This window comes from Brachycentrus maculatus, unplaced genomic scaffold (assembly GCF_059751285.1).
Source record: "Brachycentrus maculatus isolate JH-2025_06_01 unplaced genomic scaffold, ASM5975128v1 h1tg000055l, whole genome shotgun sequence".
NCBI lineage: Eukaryota > Metazoa > Arthropoda > Insecta > Trichoptera > Brachycentridae > Brachycentrus > Brachycentrus maculatus.
In genome coordinates, this window is record NW_028280809.1 from 2042389 (window position 1) to 2062715 (window position 20327).

General features: G+C 32.8%; 1 protein-coding gene across 4 annotated transcripts in view; it reads left to right on the plus strand.

The window, feature by feature from the left end:
• LOC148311880 (hexosaminidase D-like) overlaps positions 1–20327 on the plus strand; it is a 122813-nt gene that overhangs the window by 85747 nt on the left and 16739 nt on the right. For 3 of the 4 annotated variants that reach the window (XM_088278104.1, XM_088278105.1, XM_088278106.1), the window contains one exon: positions 17183–18110. In XM_088278104.1, the coding sequence (XP_088134230.1) occupies positions 17208–18110 (903 nt within the window). In that variant the 5' untranslated portion in view covers positions 17183–17207. Of the gene's footprint in view, positions 1–15125; positions 15290–17182; positions 18111–20327 lie in introns of those variants that run through there. The other variant, XM_088278103.1, reaches the window with a different exon arrangement.

Sequence of the window (20327 nt, forward strand, 5' to 3'; positions counted from 1 at the left end):
GTTTTGTTACTTTATTAAGTAAGCATCTAGGCTCCCCAGCCTTGCTTGGGAGACCTCGTTGTTTCCTACATGTTCCGACTAATGAATCCCCTACATGCGTCAACCACATCTCAGACGCCTCCAACCGCCCCTGTTCTGCATGCCCAATAGTCCAGATAGAGATTACACAGTGGTATAAACTAAGAAAATCAAAACTCAACGCGGAAGGATTCATTACATAGTTCAGACAAACTTTTCTTATCTCGTTCTGAGAATGTGTTACAAACGTAGATTGTTTAAATGTGTTCCCTAGCCTCTGGGTTACATAAACTTAATAAATTATAGCGTTAATAAAATTAGTATATAACCACTCACCGAGATTTTTACGTCTACCGGTTTCGAGACGTACCCGTCTCTTCGTCAGGACAATCACTAACACAGCATGCAAACAATACTACCCTTCACCACCATAGCACCATTTACACACTCAAAACTACACAAAATGTCTAACACATGCGATTTTTGGTCGACCCGAAGACCAACATGCACTATAGTTTTCAATACAGACATGCGTTACGAGCCGAGGTTAAACGTATATTAAAAATGACTAACCACAAAGTAAATGCTTTAAATATTAATAATATTGAGAATAAATTATAGCGTATTCAAATTTCATTTAAGACCATTGGCAAGATATATTATCGACTGATTCGATTTGCAACGGTTCTCTTGCTATACCGTTATATAAGATAGTACGTAATATAACGAACTGTTTTTATTTATATATTTTTTAAAAATAATATAAATTTGTTGTCTTGGAAAATTCTCTTTACCTATTATGTACAAGGATTTATAGCGTGAATAATAAATGAATAAGGTTGATTTACAACATTTTGAGTGTGTCCAAATATTTGTTCACAAATCTGGATTATCACCAATTATAGGAGTTAGTTTTCATATTATTTTTTGAAATCTCATCAAAGATGAAGAAGAATATGGAAGTCTGGGCATTTACGGGGATGACTACCGCCACAGGCTGGTTTAAGTGGTCACTTTACACACGTGTAACATTCACCAATTCTACCCATTATTGACAACCACAATACTTAAATTCTTGGAAGTTCTATATATGTGAACCAATTTAGAAACCTTGTTATTGAATTAGAACTTAACTAGAGACATCTATTGGTGAGATGAAAAGAAGCCTTTTATTTGTCGTCAGCCCCGTAAATGCCCAGACTTCCATGTTCTTCTTCATCTTTGATAAGATGTCAAAAAATAATGAGATTGATCTCTAAAAACAACTCAATACAATAGAGACAATTTCAATATCTTATATCAGTCAAGAATTGTCACTAAGTTCAATTATTTGTCTCATTCGTCTTGTCGTATTTTCTAAATAAGATACCACTAAATATGATAAATCTTTACGTCCTATTGCCTTATCAATTTTGTCAACCGCATACCTTCTTTTGCACATTCTGTTTCCAATTGAAATATTTACTTTTAAAAAATTATACCCACCCTAAATGAGGGATATCTTGTGTATGCTTCACATCACATTCACAAGTAGAGCTTTGTCCAATTTTAAAACGGATGAGAACTAACTAACTAACCATCACGCCGCTTCCCCGCAGGGGTAGGCAGAGAGAATAGAACGCCACACCACTCTGTCCCTGCAAATACTCTTCGCCTCCTCCACGTTCATGCATCTCCTCATACACACCTGCCGATTGTTACGACTCCTAACCTGACCACTTTCAAGTATTTGGCATACCTGATCGTGCCATGTTTTTCTCGGTCTTCCTCTGCTTCTTTTCCCACTAACATTCGCCTCATAAATTTGTTTTACCGTTCTTTCCTCACTCATTCGTTCTACATGTCCAAACCATCTCAACACACCTTTCTTAATTTTATCGATAATGCTTATCTCAGCTTTGCATTCCTTCCTTATTTCACTATTCGCACATCTATCATACATAGTTTTGTCGCACATTCTTCTGAGAGATCGCATTTCGACTGCATTCAGTCTACTTTCATCCTTCTTTTGCCAACTCCATGTTTCACTTCCATACATTAGAGTTGGAACCAGGACTCCGTTGTGCACTGCCAGTTTAGCTTCCACTGATGGGCTTTTATTTGCTATAACTGATTTCAGTGCACCATTCACTTTGTTCCCAGCATTCACTCTCCTTTCTATGTCTTTATCAATCTTTCCATCCCTAGAAAACGGATGAGGTATTCTCGAAATGCTCCAGACCCGTAAAAAATGAGAAACTCTTTGTAACTCGATAGACCAAACTCCTTCGTACAAAAACGTAATCATCAGAAAGAAAAGTTTTGTATATTCAATTCAATAATGCGAGACACAAAGTCCCGAGATTCCTCCTTATTATTACCGCGAAGTGTCTGCAAATTGTTGCCTTCTAAGAGATGTTCACCCTTTTAAAGCCTTTTCTCAGATTGGCCCGAGGCATCCGCCCGAGGTGGGCTTAGCGCGGAGCTTCAATTTATTTATTTATTTAATATTACTGAGAGCTTTTGCGCTTTTTGCTTCAAATGGGCAATATTTTCCAGACTTCCAGAATGTGTTGCTGTTTCAAAAAAATATCGCCGATCTGCCGCATTAACGAGTAACATTTAGCGCTGTTTTTTATTTGTTGTTGATTTAAGAAATGATTGTGGTGAATTTAAATATTGACATCTCAACATAAATGAAGAAGAATTTACAGGAATTAGTACCTTTTATAGGCTGATTTAAGTGATTAATTTATACACTTCGAACATTTACCATTCTACACATGATTTGCAACCATCATCATGGAGATGGCAAAAGAAGGATGAAAATAGACTGAATTTAGTCGAAATGCGATCTCTCAAAAGAACGAGCGGCCAAACGATGTATGATATATGTTCGAATTGTGATATAAGGAAATCCAAAGCAAGGTTTGCAAAGACAGATTGGTGTGGCGTTCCATCCTTTCTTTCACCTCTGAGGGCAAGCGGCGTGATGGTTAGTTAGTTAGTATTTTATAATATACAATTTAGAAGTTAAAATACTAGAATAGTGGATTAATCCAATAAATCAATCTTATTTACGTATTATGAATCGTGAGTATTCACTTCTTCGCATTCAATATTATGACAAGACATAATAATATTTGGTATCTATAAGATTGAGAATCAAAGTTGTTTGCATATATTTCCTTCCAATGTATTTCAATACGTAGTAAATAAATGTAACGTCTTTGATAGATTCTCAAGAAAAATCTTCAATACTATTTGGTATCTTTAATATTGGGAATTTAAGTTATATGTATTTAATTCCTTACTATGTATTTCAATCCATAGTAAATGAACGTCTTTGACAAATTATCGAGAAAAATCTTAATTTATAATCCCTATTTTTATGCGACGGTATACGCGATTTACTTGTAAGTACAGGTTGCATCGGAAAATCTTACCCGCGCTATAAATCTCTCCGTAAGGGTGGGTCCGCCGAGGTAGGGCGTAACTCCCTTAATACACGTAAGGAAACACTCTCCCCGCACGAATATCAAAAGGACCTGCCGCCACCCCCATCCGTATAGCAATTAACAAAACCCTTTATGTGAAAACAAACCTTACGCCAGGCTGAAAGAGAGTACGAGAGTGAAGTCGCAAAAAAATTTCATACCGTTTTCCTGATCAATAAATCACAAAGACATGTTACATTTATTTCAGAAGTGTTACATTTATGAATCAATGAATTTTGATTACTAAAAAGTAAACAATATTTGAGTCCAAATACTTGAGTATTTGGACACACTCAAAATGTTGTAAACAAATTAACTTCTTAAATTATAAGCTATTGTAAAATAACATTGAAAATCACGTTTTCAGGCGTTTCTCAAGTATGTAATTATAATCCAGGATTCAGACCTCACATACCAATAAAAAGAGATTCTGCTTAATAAAACTTTCCTCATCCCACCATATATGGCTATTGTGAACTCGCGCATACTGCGTTACGAGTTTGATCAATATATCTAGAAATTTCATGAATTCGATTAGTGTGGTTGCCAATCATGGGTAGAGTTGGTGAATATTACACGTGTGTAAAGTGATCATTTAAACCAGCCTATTACGGTCGTAAGCCCTGTAAATGCACATACTTCTATATTCTTCTTCTTCTGTGTTGAGATGTCAAAAAATAATGTATAAAGTAAACACATGTATTAGGCCACGAGAGTTTTATTTAATTTCACACGACTGGTTTATAAAAATACAGATGTTTTCATCGACAGGTGATATCAAAAACTTACGAACAAAAAATCATGCAGGTATTGGAAGAGGTGGGTGTAATAATAACTAGAAGGAGTCAAGGGGTGGGACTTAGTTTAATGGGAACATAAACAATAATAGTGAGGAATTTTAGAAAAGCATATTATTAATTAATTTGTTTTCTGTATTTAAAATTTAATGTATTTCTAAATTGTTCATTACTTGCCCTTTGTATGTGAAATGAAATGAAACCCAATTAGTGGTCTTATACAAGTGGTTGATTTATTTTTGAAAAATCAGCATCTCATTCCACAAAGTTAATGCCAAATCAATAAGTAACATCTGCGTATAGCACACCAAACCGATTTTTAAGAGAGAAATTCATCATTATAATACACGAGGACGTAATGAAATACATATGGAGCTGATAAACACAACTAAATTTGGAGAAAGTTCACGAATTTTCAAAGGAAAGTGAGGTGTGTTTTTTTTAATACTTTGCGTGCAGTAAAAAGAATATGCGAACAAGGTCTTTGCTATATATTGCCCATACCCAAAATAACCAGCCGCCTGACATGTAAAAAAACAAGTCAAGGATCTAAAGTAAATGAACTGAAAAAATACTTAATGGAAAGATATTTGTGTTAGTGATTTGTTATATTTAATTTTTTTTCCTAAACATCTTTCTAACCTTATTTTTTTGACATCTCTTCAAAGATGAAGAAGGATATGAAAGTCTGGGCATTTACGGGGTAAATGCCCAGACTTCCATATTCTTCTTCATCTTTGATGAGATGTCAAAAAATAATATGCAAATAACTCCTGTAATTGGAGATAATGTTGTTTCTAACCTTATAAATTTATCTCCGTACCTTTTATTGCCTTATATTTTACATTTCCCTGTGTTTTCTTATTTGTTTTTCAGTTTTGTTAACCTCAATCCCGTGTCCCAAAATGAGTAATAGAAATTACTCATCGGGAATATTATATATGTGACTTTTGTTTATAATATGTTTAAATAAATAAATAGTATTTCCATAATAATAGCGGTCTCAGTTGTTCCTTGTTAAGGGGGTGTTTTAAAGTTTAGGGATCTATGTAAGCAACCCTTCGTAATCTCTGTCGGTATATTTTCGCTCATACATTTTGAGCGACGATTAATTTTGAGATCTGGTCTTAAATATTTAAATTTCAAATTGAGTTACGAGACCTCAGGATATTTTAACTTAATTTACGAAATATCCTTAATCCTTTGACTTGATTGTAAAACATGTTTTCATGTTTGTATTGTCTGTACAACAAAAAATACTGTTTTACAGTGGTAAGTGCGTTTTGTACATACGAAATTGTATTTACTCATTTATTCTAAACCTTAAGACAATTACTGAAGTCATTAGATTTAAGGTTCTTATGAGAATAACACAGTAAATATTACGATATATATATATATATATATATATATATATATATATATATATATATATATATATATATATATATATATATATATATATATATATATATATATATATATAAATATATATATATATATATATATATCGTGTCATTTTCGTGATAAGTAACAAATGAAGCTAGTTCATATTTGCAAATATTTTAAATGATTAGTAGAATGCCGGCAAACGGGTATTTCTATTAATCTACAAAACTTCTAAATATTGTACATTTCAAAACATATTTTTAAAGATAGAAGCAGAGGAAGACCGTATTTATAATATTTTTGAGAATCAAATATTTCAAATACTTGTAAGTGGTCAGGTCAGGAGTCGGAATAATCGTCGCGTATGCACGGGAAGATGTATGAATGTAAAAGAGGCCAAGATTGTGGAAGCGGCGTGAGGGTTAGTTAGTTATTTTTGGATCGTGCGAACGTTAGATATTTTAGAAAAAATACACACTTTGAAAAAATAAAAAGTAACAACAGAATCCTTATTGACAGCTTTACACATTTCGCTCACTCCTTTCAAGAACGTCATAAATCAAAAATAGTCAATTTTCAGTTGTGCATGTTTTCGGAATGCCCAGGAAATTTACTATATCCCAGCAAAAGAGGCATATTTTTAACTTAATATTTACCCGCTACAGGACAGAAAGTGTTGTTTTTGCATTTTGAAGAAAAGGTATTGTTTAATTATTTTTTAAATGTACAGAATATTTTTCAAATGGAGAAAAAACCTTCAGGTTTTACCTTAAAAGATCTGTTGCACAGTAAAAAGTTCAACAAGTGGCTTGACATTTATTTTTAATACATTGTAGTATGTTTTTAAACTTAAAAAACGTCCTCCTGAAAAATCAAGTTTTTTGATTTATGACGTACTTGAAAGGAGTGAGCGATTTGTGCTTAAATATTGTTTATTTCGACCCAGTTTGACAATGGCCTTGTTAGCCCAAACGGCTGTCACTCGAAATACTCAAATTCAGTTTAATCTAAATTGTGTTGTTATTTTGTTAATCTATTGTTGTGAAAACACAATATCGTCGAATATTTCACTTATTTCCCAGTAATCCAATTTCTTTTATGGTTCTTGTATTATAATAATAATTTTCTTGTTGAATAATTATTATTTGTATTGTTGATTCGGTATTTTCATCCCCATTCTGTTGTCGACAAAAGCTATTGGATCCTTAGAATTTCATTATATTTATTTTTAAAGGGATGGGAACCTCCTTGAAATATGTTCTATCGTTTTTCGGATTTGAGAGTCCGCGGGAAAAAGTCAATTTCGTTTTGAATCTGTTGGTGAGTAATTTACAATAAAATTCGATGTAAAACATGATATTTTCATATTTACGAGTGCAAAAAGTATTGAGATATCAAAGCGATGTTTCATATAATGAGGAATCGGGAAAATAAAATTGTTATCGGATATTGTTATCAAATGTGTTATTTCTTGGGAAATTGACTTGTGCCTGTTTATGCTCTTCTAAAGTACAGATTGAGATGTAGGCTAAATTCAATAACATTGAGAACGATTGAAATTGTTGATGATGACAAAACACTTGATTTTTATTACCTGAGTTATATTGATTATAACGACTTCTTTCGGAAGCTACAGATGCTTCCATCTTCAGGTCTGAATATAATAATAATAATAAAACCCTTATCCGCACCCCAATGGTGCATAGGGCACTGCTTCATATAAATGCAGTGTTATCTTGATCGTTTACACATGAAGGAAAGGTGATCAGCCCTCCGCTTCAGGTACCAGTCCAGGGTAATATTGAATAAATATTACAGTGAAAAAATCACTTGTATTTATTTGACCCCCCCTGGGAATCGAACCCGAGACCTCCAGAACGATAGCCGAGCGTGCTGACCATTACACTACGGAGGCAGACGAATTTAAACTAAAGTATAAATAATTATCTGTACTGTAAGTGAGGAGGGGGGAGGTAAGTTAGGGGGAAGGGGATGAGCTAGGGGGTGAAGTTGAGAATAAAGGAAAAACGGAAAGCAAAGCTGAGGAATTTTGAAATAATATTATTTATTAAATTGTTATTAGAATTAAAGTTTTTTAGGATTTCTAAGTTTTCAAAGTTATTCATTATTTGGCCTTTGTGTGGTGCTAGGTGTAGTAATTAAATTGAGTTGTATTTATTTTACTAGTGGTTAAAATAAATATAACTCAAGTTAAAAATAACACGTATTTTCATTTACAATTTCATCATGTCTTACCACAAAGTGAATGCCGAAACAATAAATAAAACAACGATTGACGTGTATGTTATCCATAGTATATCCCAGCTCAGTAAAAGTATCAAGATGTTTTCTTTAATATATTTAAAATCGAAGTAAGTAATATTGATATTTCTTTTATTGTATTTTCCACAAATTCCTTTCAAAAGGGAAATATTTTTTTTCAATCTGTAAATGGAAAACAAACAGATTTGTGTATTGTAAGTATTTGGACGCACTCAATATGTTGTAAATCAAATAACTGGTCAAATTATAAGATATATAAAAAAATGAAAATCATGTTTTTAGGTGGGTCACAAGTATATGAATATGATCTAAGATTCGGACTTTGCATACAAATACGAGTAAAAAGAGTCTCTGTTTAATAAAAGCTTTCCTCATTCCGACAAAGATGGCTGTAGTGAACTCACACGTACTGTATCACGAGATTGATCATATCTAAGAGTACTAAAATTTAGAATAGTGTGGTTGCCAATCATGGGTAGAATCGGTGAATGTTACACGTGTGTAAAGTGATCGCTTAACCAAGCCCATGATAAGTCGTAAGCTCTTTAAATGCCCAGAACTGTATTTTTTTTTTAGTTTTTCAACCTCCCTTCAAGTAGCTCTTATGTTAGATTTTATGTTTGGATTGATTTGGTCGTATTTAGTTTTTCTTTCTCTCTTTCAAACTTTCAAAAATACTTTCTTCGTCATTCTCTCATCATCCATTCGCTCCACGTGTCCAAACCTTCTTAGAGACCACGGTACTGATATAATTAAAATTGATTGTAATATATTTATTTTAAAAACACTTTATAATATAACACTTTATTTCTTATTTTCTCTCTTAATATACAACAAAGTATTCATAACATATATGTGGAATTATTTGATTGGCTTTTATTATTGTCAATCAAAATATTTATATTTTTTATGTATAAGCTGTATAATTCCCAAATAAATAACGAAATTCAATTCTTGGATGTAAGGATAATGGTACTTAATTTTTTTTTAAATTAGTTTTCCCATACAAAAGATGATTCGCGGTCGTATTTTATTACTCAACAAATTAAATTAATGGTATACATTAACGTTTCTATGGTAAATATTTTTTCTTTATATAAAAAATCGGTAAATGCCGACAAGGGTTGAAGAGTTACTGAAAAGAAGTTTTCTATGCCATGTGAAGAAAGGTAAGGAAATAATAATAAGGCCTGCTTTTGACAAGTATCGATTAATTGTCGGGGTGAATTTCCTTGAAGACCCTCGACCACAGTTGTATGTATCGAAGGATGTAAAGGATGTTTTTTTTACAGGTTTGGTTTTTAAACTGTCAACATTGTTTCTACAGACTGTCAATATAGTTGACATTGAAAGGTGTCCCACCGCATTCCCAGATCCGATACAGAAGCATCTAGGCTTCCTGATAGACCTTCTCTTGCAAAATATATTTTTTTGAACTATGTTTTCTTGTAATTTATTGAAAATGTGAAACAAAATTGTATCCCGATTTTACTGTAAGTTTACTTTTAAAAGCTCTTAATATCGCTGTTACTGCCAATAATAAAATACAAGTTTGTAAATCCACCACCAAATTTTCTAGGAGTACCCCGGTGTAGGCAGTGAAAGGGATTAGTATTTAATTAGTTCAGTTAGTCAACTAGACCTAGCCGGTACACAGCCGCCTCAACAACCCCGACCCGCACAGCAGACAGACACGGAACAGTGCAAAGACATTTAGTTTAATTTATCAATATAGTTGACAGTTGATTTGTTGCGAGTAGGTTTTGCCATTTCATTAATAGACGAAATGACCAGTTTGCGCGTCGTGGGTTCGGTGAATGGGCCGAAAACAATATTCGGCTTGATCCTCCTTTTCAACGCAAAATTTTGTTCATGATGAGGCACATTTTTGGTTAAATGGCTATGTCAATAAGCAAAATTGCAGAATTTGGAATTTGGAAACCCAAAAACCTTTGTCGAGACGCCCTTACATCCATTAAAAGCCACTGTTTGGTGTGCTTTATAGACAGGTGGAATCATTGGTCCATATTTTTCTAAAGACGATGCCGGCCAGAATGTTACGGTCAATGGAGAGCGCTACAGAACCATGATTACTGACTTCTTTGCACCTCATTTGAATGGCATTGCTCTGACAGAGCTGTGGTTTCAACAAGATGGCGCAACATGCCACACAGCGTTTGCCACCATCAATTTATTGCGGGCAACATTTGGTGAGCGTATAATTTCACGTAATGGACCTGTGAACTGGCCTCCACGATCGTGTGATCTCACACTATTATATTACTTCCTTTGGGGGTATGTGAAGTCACTATTCGATGCTGATAAACCAGAGACATTCGCAAAGTCAACATTTACTGTTATTGTCGATATACGGCCCCAGTTGCTCGATAAAGTTGCCAAAAATTGGACTTCACGATCGAGCTTCATTCAAGCTAGCCGAGCTAGCTCATATGTCCGAAATCATATTTAAACAATGGCATAACATTATCTATTAAATAATGTCAATATCATAGACATACGCAGGGCTCTTTTCCATGTAACGTGGTGGAACGGCGTTCCGGCTCCTTTTTTCACAGATTTTTTTTTTAAATTTTCAAAATCAATTAGACGAAACAATGTTTGTGCTTACGTAATTACAATCTATGTTTTTAAAATTCGTCAAAATGATAAAATATGGTATTGTTATGAACATTAAAATGATATTTGAACTTATATTTTTTTTGGTTAAAAGCTTGACATGAAGTGAGTTCCAAGACCTTTTTGTTTCAATAAAAGCCTTGGACATTAACATTATTTTAATGTGTTTTTTTTTTTAATTTTGAATATGTACACTTCTAAAAAAACATCATATATAACACATATCAATGTTATACGAAATATACACATGTAATATACGTGTATTATTTCATATATCGCTCACTCCTTTCAACAACGTCACATATAAAAAAACTTTATTTTTCAGGAGATCGTTTTTAAAGTTTAAAAATATAATAAAATGTTTTATAAATAAATATGAAGCCACTTATTGAACAATTTACTGTGCAACAGATCTTTTTAGGAAAAACCTGAATGTTTTTTCTCCATTTGAAAAATATATTTAAAAAATAATTAAACAATACCTATTCTTAAAAATGCAAAAACTACACTTTCTGCCCTGTAGCAGGTAAATATTAAGTTAAAAATATGCCCCTTTTGCTGGGATATAGTACATTTTCTGGGCATTTCGAAAACATGTAGGTACAACTGAATATTGACGATTTTTGATATATGACGTTGTTGGAAGGAGTGAGTGATATGTTTATCCTTAGCTAGGTAGTTCATTATGCGATGGGTGTTGCGAGTGTGAGCATTCGCCTAAGCAAAAGTTAAACAAAAGATGGATTTTTGTTAAGATACACGGCTTTGTCGCTTCGCTATCAATTTTCCTTTATCGAAACAAACGAACTAAACTACAAAGGATGTGTATTATATTACATTTGGATATTTTATACGTACATCAACACGTTAATTTGTTTATGTATGGTATGAAAGAAGGTACTGACAAACATACTACTGACCCTTATCCGCACCCAATGGTGCATAGGGCACTGCATCAGATTTTCGCAATGGCAACTTGGTCGTTTATTGTATTATATGAAGACAAGGTGATCAGTCCTGCGCTTCAGGTACCAGTCAAATTTTCATGAATATTATATATCGTCGTCATACAGGAGAACGTGACCAAGTGCATTGTTTTACAAAAACGTGATCATTGACTATTTGATATCTTACTAGCTTAATATTGCCCTTAAAAATCCCAAAGGATTTCAAACTTGGATGTATAATACATTGACTTGTTAAAAATGACTACCTGCATTGGTGTTTATTTGCTTGCCAAGCAATAGTGACTTAAATGGCCCTCCTGAACATTTTATGTTTTGGTAGTTGGTCACTTTCTCCTGTACGACTACGATATATATATTCAAGTTTTGTACTGGTGGAACCGCAATTTATAGAATAAAATAACAACTATGTAGTTCTTTCCACATTACTTTTATTTGACCAGCAACCGGGTTTCGGTTTAACCGACATCATCAGACTGGTATGAGACTAGACAAAATTCTATTACTATGTTATTTACACAACAAGGTAGGGGTTGAAAACCATGATTTTATTTATTTTTTTCCATGAAAAAGTTAAGTATTGTATTATCATTATACTTTCATGTAAGTGATGGTAAAGGTTTTAAGTATGATTTGATATAATTTTATTTTCGAAATGGATTCTGCATGTAAATTTAAATAATATAATAGTTGAATCTGGAATCGTTGGTTGACGACCTCTTCTACTTTATGTATTAAATGTTATGTCAAACACTGATTTTTTGAGTCTCCGAAGTTGTATTTTATTGTTGAAAAAACACATTAAAATCAATTTTGTGACAATTGTTTCGCCTAGTTATGGCATTTTCAAACGAATTCATTTGAAAATGCCATAACTAGGCGAAACAACTGTCACAAAATTTATTTTTATATGTTTTTTTCATCAATAAAATACAACTAAGTAGTCTCAAAAAATAAGTGTGTGATTTAACATTTAATACATAAATTAAAATGGAGTTCTACAAATCAAACGTTAAATCTATAAATAAAATCCACTTCTACTCTAAAAATTAGCAAATATTTTTCGTTTCTCGATTATTCGAATTTTTCATTATCCGCAACATCGTCATTCCCATCTATAGTACGTATAGCGAAGCCTCTACCCTAGTTGTTTGTCCTCACATACACCAGCTCGTGACATTGCGTGAGCGTTTTGTCAAATGTATTCTCCTTGCATTAACTAGATTCAACTTTTCCGACCGGCTCCAAACTTGCTTAGCGCTTTTCACGTGAACGTAAACTTACGTTCGTTTGTTTAAATTACTATTCAAGGACAGAGCTGCTCTATATTCACGACACTCGTAAAATGTTATTTTATGACTGCTTTTCCGAACGAATATATATTTAAGATTTCTATCGGAATATTTCCGTCGAACCTCATCAGATAATTATCGCAAGAAACAAAACAGGCTTCTTTCTCATCACGCATTTGCAGTTCGATGTTGAAATGAAATTCAAATGATGATGAAAATGTTGATAATTTTAAATCTTAAACGATCCAGATACATATAAACCGTAAATATTATTTATTTATTAAAAAAAATATTACATACATAAGTCACATACCGCTCACTCCTTTCAACAACGTCATATATCAAACTTTATTTTTCAGGAGATCGATTTTAAAGTTTGAAAATTTAATGCAATGTATTAAAAATAAATATCAAGCCACTTATTGAACTTTTTACTGTGCAACAGATCTTTTTAGGTAAAACCTGAATGTTTTTTCTCCATTTATCAAATATTTAGTTTATTTTAAAAAATAATACCTTTTCTTCAAAATGTAAAAACAACACTATCTGCCCTGTAGCGGGTAAATATTAAGTTAAAAATATACCGCTTTTGCTGGGTATACACAGTACATTTTCCGGGCATTCCGAAAACATGCACAACTGAAAATTGATGATTTTTTATTTATGACGTCGTTGAAAGGAGTGAGCGATATCATCTTCTCGCATTTACACTGCATAATCTCAAAACTTACCAATTTTACAGGAGAGCGTTTTAAAGGTTTAACGTGTAATATTTTATATTAATGATATTTTCAACTTTTTAATTTTTTAATTTTTGCGAGTTATATGTATTATCTCTTTTTCAAAGTAAGTTAAAATTACAATATAAATATATCAATTTTGTTATATAGTAGCCGAAACGTCGGTCAGAAAAATAATATTTTTGAGTTTTAATACTTTTCTAGATAAAATGTTGCTCATGTTTTACGATTTAATTTGAACATGAGTATTTTATTTATTAAATACGATTTGATTTAGGGCAAAAAATAAAAAAAATCGCAATAAAACAATGATACACATTTTATAAAATATTTATTTCTTTCAGTACAGTCATGGAATTATTGTACTAAATATGGACTAAAACTTTGCAACAAAGCGAGCGTTTGTTGAACTACGCTCTTTTGTCAATATTTAAGAGAAGGATACTGGTGATACCAAACGTTTCCGCATATTACTCATTTTCGAATATTTTTGGAAATTGTACATATTTAATGCAGAGAGAGGCGATATATAATATTCCCGATGAGTAATTTCCATTACGTATAATGATGGGACATGTGATTGAGGTTAACAAGACTGAAACACAAATAAGAAAGTTAAAAAATAAGATGAAAATTAAACAAAACTAACGCAGGGCAAAATGTGAAATTTAAAACAATAAACGGGTAATGTAAATATGAAAAAAAATTACTTAAGGTAAGAAGTACGCGTAATGGAAACAAATGAGAAAATATAACTGATCACTAACACAAATATCTTTCAATAAAGTATTTTTTCAGTGCATTATAGAATATTCTTGATAATACTTACAGGTTGCTAATAGAAAAGTGGCATTTTCTTATTTTGTTTCATGAAAATGGGGCCTGTTATGAAGGCATCGCTGAACAAACTTAAAACACAATATTTTCAGTGTGTCCAAATCTTTGTCCACAAATTCGGGGTTTGTCTCCACTTAGGAGTTATTTATATCACGATTTTTAAATCAAATCTTTTGAACTTTAAAATTTTATCGACTTTCATAGTACATAGCGTATAATACAATATTCTTTACTGCGTTTAAGCCTGCTTCACAGTCGAATATATTACCTTATAATATAATTTCTACTGCTGCCTACAAAATTTTGCCTATTTTGATGATGTACTTTATTTTGATAAGATGATTGAATTTCCCTTTTCATCAGTTGACAAGCCTCAATTTTTAATAATTTTGTGACGAATACAATTTTATTCCTTTCACTGCGACTTGCGTTTTCCCGCGTTTTTCAATCGACGGACCCTATCTCCCTCCCCTCCCACCGCCCGCCCTTACAATATATCCATCTCGCTTATTCCCGCTCTCGCGTAGCACTACCTTGTTTTTCTTACATCCCGTTTTCAGTGGGTTGACAAACCTCGAGGCGGGCGGTCGTGCGGCGCTGTTTTCCCCGTCGGTTTTTGCCTTTCGGGAAACTAATTGTGATTACAGCTAACCCTCGAATTGTGAAATTGTGTTCAACGAAAGTTTTGACAGCGCCGGTTAATTGTCTCGCTACACGTTCGGTGATTATCAGCGGCTTTTAATTTGGGTTATGTGATAAATTCGCGTAAAAATGTGATTTACGAAGAAAAAATCGAGTTATTCGTAGATAATGCATCATGCTGAGACATATAAAGCAAAGAATAAGGCGACGGAGGTACGGTCAAATTGTATTTTAATTTGTGACATTCAAAATATCACTTTTATAACCATTAAATAACAGTATTGCAAACATGTAAATTTGGCACACTTTTTATTTACATACTATATAATTTAGTCTCCTTCTTTTGGAATCTGTTAAAACCCTTTTTAAATCCCATTCGTATTCTGCAGATAGCCTGAAACCAGGAATGAACAGTTAAAATATTTATTTTATTAATTTTTCTATTGTATTTCTATAGAAACTGATGATTGTATTCAAATGATTACAGAATGTATAGCGGTTTATGACAAATAAATTTTGTCATATTTTTTTTTCTTGTCGCAACGCTACTAACTTTATTTGCCCAAGTTTTTTTTGTGTAGATTGAAATTCTTATAATATACAGTGGAACCTCTCATAACGAGTAATTCGCATAACGAGCAAAAAAGGTAAAAAAAGTTGTTCCCTTAACGACATTTCGCATAACGATTTATAGAGAAACGGTAAGCCGGGATTTCCGCGCCAGTCAAAACAAGAAATGTTTCGCTTAACGAGTAAGATTCTGGAACGATTTATGCTCGTTATGAGAGGTTCCACTGTACTGGGTTCAAGTTATCCTTCAAGCCACATTTTATGTAAAGTGTAAACTCTAGCGCTGTGTATTAATAAATAATGCATTTAATGGCCTAATCGTTTTATCGCTCGTGGAAAACGCTTTGAACACACCAAGAACACGAAACCATTACAGAATGGGTGGCATGATCCGTTTCCATTAATGTGGAGCTCTCGTTACTAATTGCGGGCACTTGGAAATGGATTCAATGTTACGGCCACTATTGATGCGAAAATTTAAATAGTAATTGTACTGTAAAAAATTATTACATCTGTCTCCAGAATGTCGATTTTACTATCTTGGATTTCTATATCTCGAAGAAGACTATAGAATTCAAATAAATGTTAAAATCGAACACTGATTTTTAGAGTCTACTAAATTGTATTTTATTGTTAAAAACACATTAAAAAATATAATTGTGACAATTTGTGACATTTTTAATGAAAGTTTTTCTTATTGAATACCACTATTTCTCAAAATCTACTGCGACACGTGTTTCTTTAATTAAAACTTTAAGTTTCTTTAAAAAAACTTTAATTAAAAATGGATAGATTTTACCACAAAGTGACTGCCGAATCAATTGATGAAATTATTTTTATTTTGTTTAGTTGAGATTTTTATGTTTTATTATCAATTTAGACTGTTATAGATTAAATAATCTAAAATTGTAATCATATTTGTGTGACTTTTGCGTGTATGTTTTGCTCCCTTTTACAATTTTTGTTAATCACAATTAGCATGAACATTAGTTATTTTGCACGTAGGTACTTGAAAACGAATAATAGTTTGGCTTTCTAATAATATTGGCTTTATTTTCTATCCTAACTTTTTATTCCGATGGATTGCAATCCCACAAAACCAAAACAAACATAACATACTTTTACGACTCGCATTGAGTTTTCTTAATCATTCGTATAAATCTGCGGTCCAATTTAGTAACATTATCTATTCTTATAATTAAACATTGATTCTGTAAGATTTTTACCATAATTATTCCGCGTCGGTCGTTTTCAAACACCGTATATATACTTATATAATATATATAGTCTTACTTTTAGAGTTGTGTAGACTTAGCTTCACATACGGTGTTTGAAAATGGTGTCGCAATAGATTTGAACATAAGTAGGTATTTACCAAGTAAAATTTGGAAAGATTAAAAAATGGGTACATATTATTAGATTTAGATAGATATTAATAAATATTATAAACCAGGATATTGTTACAGACTGACTGACTTAAGAGTGACCGCCGAATCAATTAGTGAAACTATATTTTTGTTTTTTTGCTTGTTTCAGGCTGAGTCACAGTAACTCCTGCAGTATGATTTTCGCACCCTGCATTTACGTGGGGCGAATGGGCCTCACAGCGTGGAGGAAGAAGTCTTCCATCCTGATAGCTATCCTCTTACTGGCCCTCATTATATTCGGGGTACATTACAACATCGGGTATGGAGGAAGCACTGCGTCCGACGTGCCACAGAAAGACTCCTTCATTTCTGATCGCGGTAATTCAGATGGCATGAGATCGATTCCAGTCATTGCCCACGTGTCGAGAAGAAAGAATCTAGCCAATTCTGATAGCAACAGTGTTCATTTTGTACAAAACAGAGAACCGAAGCTTTCGGATCACAAGGATAATATTAAAACAGAACCAGAACTGATCGAGAAAGATATACAGAATCTGGAACAGCCGTCCAGAGATGAAATCGCTCGCAGAAGAGAAGCTGCAGGAGACCCGATGGCCGGTGGTAGCAACGATCAGATCAATTTTGAAAATTTCGCCATTCAGCCTCAAAGCTTGATGGGAGTTCCGTTCGTGAATGTGGATACTAAAAACCCCTACATTCCTGGGAAACGAGTGATTCACTTGGATCTAAAGGGTGCTCCTCCTAAAGTCAGTTATTTAAAAAGACTATTTCCTCTGCTCAAGACGTTAGGCGCGACGGGTCTTCTGTTGGAATACGAGGACATGTTTCCCTTTTACGGTGCCTTGGCAGATATTTCGGCTTACAACGCGTACACCAAGGAGCAGGTGCAGGAAATTCTTCAAACTGCTAAGGATAACGATTTGGAAGTGATTCCGTTGATCCAGACGTTCGGTCATCTGGAGTTCGCGCTGAAGAGGGAGAGTTTTACCTCATTGAGGGAAGTTCCCGAGTCTCCTCAAGCCCTGTGTCCCAGCCTCAACCAAAGTCTGGACTTCATAGAGACAATGATCAATCAGGTAGGAGAAAATTCATTTTCAACTTTTGTGCATAGGTGTAATATTTTATTATTTATTTCGTTTTCGACGTTTTCATGAACTTGCACTTCTCACTAGATCTAACATATCGCTCACTCCTTTCAACGACGTCATATATAAAAAATCGTCAATTTTCAGTTGTGCATGTTTTCGGAATGCCTAGAAAATGTACTATATCCCAGCAAAAGCGGCATATTTTTAACTTAATATTTACTCGCTACAGGGCAGATAGTGCTTTTTTTGCATTTTGAAGAAAATGTATTGTTTAATTATTTTTTTAAATAAACTAAATATTTGTCAAATGGAGAAAAAAACATTCAGGTTTTACCTAAAATAATCTGTTGCACAGTAAAAAGTTCAATAAGTGGCTTGATATTTATTTTTAATACATTTCATTATATTATTAAACTTTAAAAACGATCTCCTGAAAAATCGAGTTTTTTGATATATGACGTTGTTGAAAGGAGTGAGCGATATGTTAGTTGACGATATATTAAAATATTGTCTGTGCAGAGTCTACTTACTTTGTGTGTGGCACCAGCTTCTTCTTCACCCATATGGGTTATGTATAGTGGGATTTTGATGTCTTAAAGGGTCTTCTCATAGATAACCAGAAGGTCACCACCAAAACCTTTGAGCCAGCAGTTCTGCACCATATATCTTATGGTCTGCTCAGCTTCACACTCACAATCAGGGTTGTTGTGACAAATTGGGCTTTTGCTCCATTTTTTTTACTATGTCATTAGTATAGGTCGCTTGAAGTTTTGAACGCTAGCCAAAAAGAATTGGCATTTCGTTCTTAATTGATGTTTAATTCGAGTAATACCTAATTTAGTATAGTTTGTGATGTAAAAGCAATGTGTTAAGGCAATTTGATGGCTCATTAGAATATTAATTAAATTTATATAATTTACTTTAACTGTATTTAATATTAAATATTAAAGATTATTTGATACTTAAAACAGTTACTTTATAATACATATGTTTTTAAATCTGTATACCCATTTGCAACACTGTTGCATTGATGTAGCGACTTGTTAATTTAAAAAAAAAATTCTCGTATATTTTGAATTCTAATTTGCCGGATTTTAAGTTTTCTCGATCCATTTAATTGCGTGTAATTTTTAACATACGAGTACATAGCATGATTTATATTTTTAACGAGTACGATATGTATGGTAAAAGCAACAAATGATTTTCCTAAAAATCAGTGTATTGTTAGAAAAATGCTCGAGGTTTTCTGTTGAAACTTTTACCGATTTTTTTTCGTAAAAACGTTGTTATTATTTGTTGAAATACATGTCCAATTTGTTTCCTCCTTTGTTGCTTTTAACAACGTTCTGCGGAAAATAATTCGGTAAAAAAACTAATATTTTTCCTCCATGATGTGTCCTGAATATTCCTTTGTTGCAAAATGAATTATATGTAACTTCTTTCATATCGTTATTGTTGTACGTGCTCCAATTTAATTATTGTTCAAGTAAGTTTAACATTCAAACTATTTTAATAATATTAAACCTAGTTCGTTGTGTTCCTAGCTGCCGCCAGATATTCTAGAAAAGTCTTATAAATTATACAGAATCTTGTGAATTGTTGCTGAACAGTTGACTCGGTAAACTAAGTTAAATAAATGAGTTGGTCGGGTTGAGGAAGTCGGATAGGAAAGGGGCGTATGAAAATCTTTCATCGAATTGACGCAGTGTTAACTCGATCGTTGATCTTATTTATTTACTTATTTTTCAAAACATATTACATACATAAGTCATATATATAACAATCCCGATGAGTATTTTCTATTTCTCATTTTGGGACATGGGATTAAGGTTAACAAGACTGGAACACAAATAATAAAGTTACAAAAAAGATTTTTAAAAAAATAACCAAAACTAATACATGGCAAAATATAAAAACAATAAACAGGTATAATAAATAGGCATAAGAAGCATATTTAAAATAAACGAATGAGAAAATATAAAAAAATGAGAAAATAAAACAAATGAGAAAATATAAAAAATATAAGGTAAAAACAAAATAAGAAAAATGACTAAACACTACATATATATCTTTCCATAAAGTATTTTTTCAGATCATTTATTTTGGATCCCCGAATGGGTTCTATTTTATAAATGTCGGGCAGCTGGTTAATTTGGGTATAGGCAATATATTTGAAGGACCGTACTCCAAATTTAGTACTGTTTA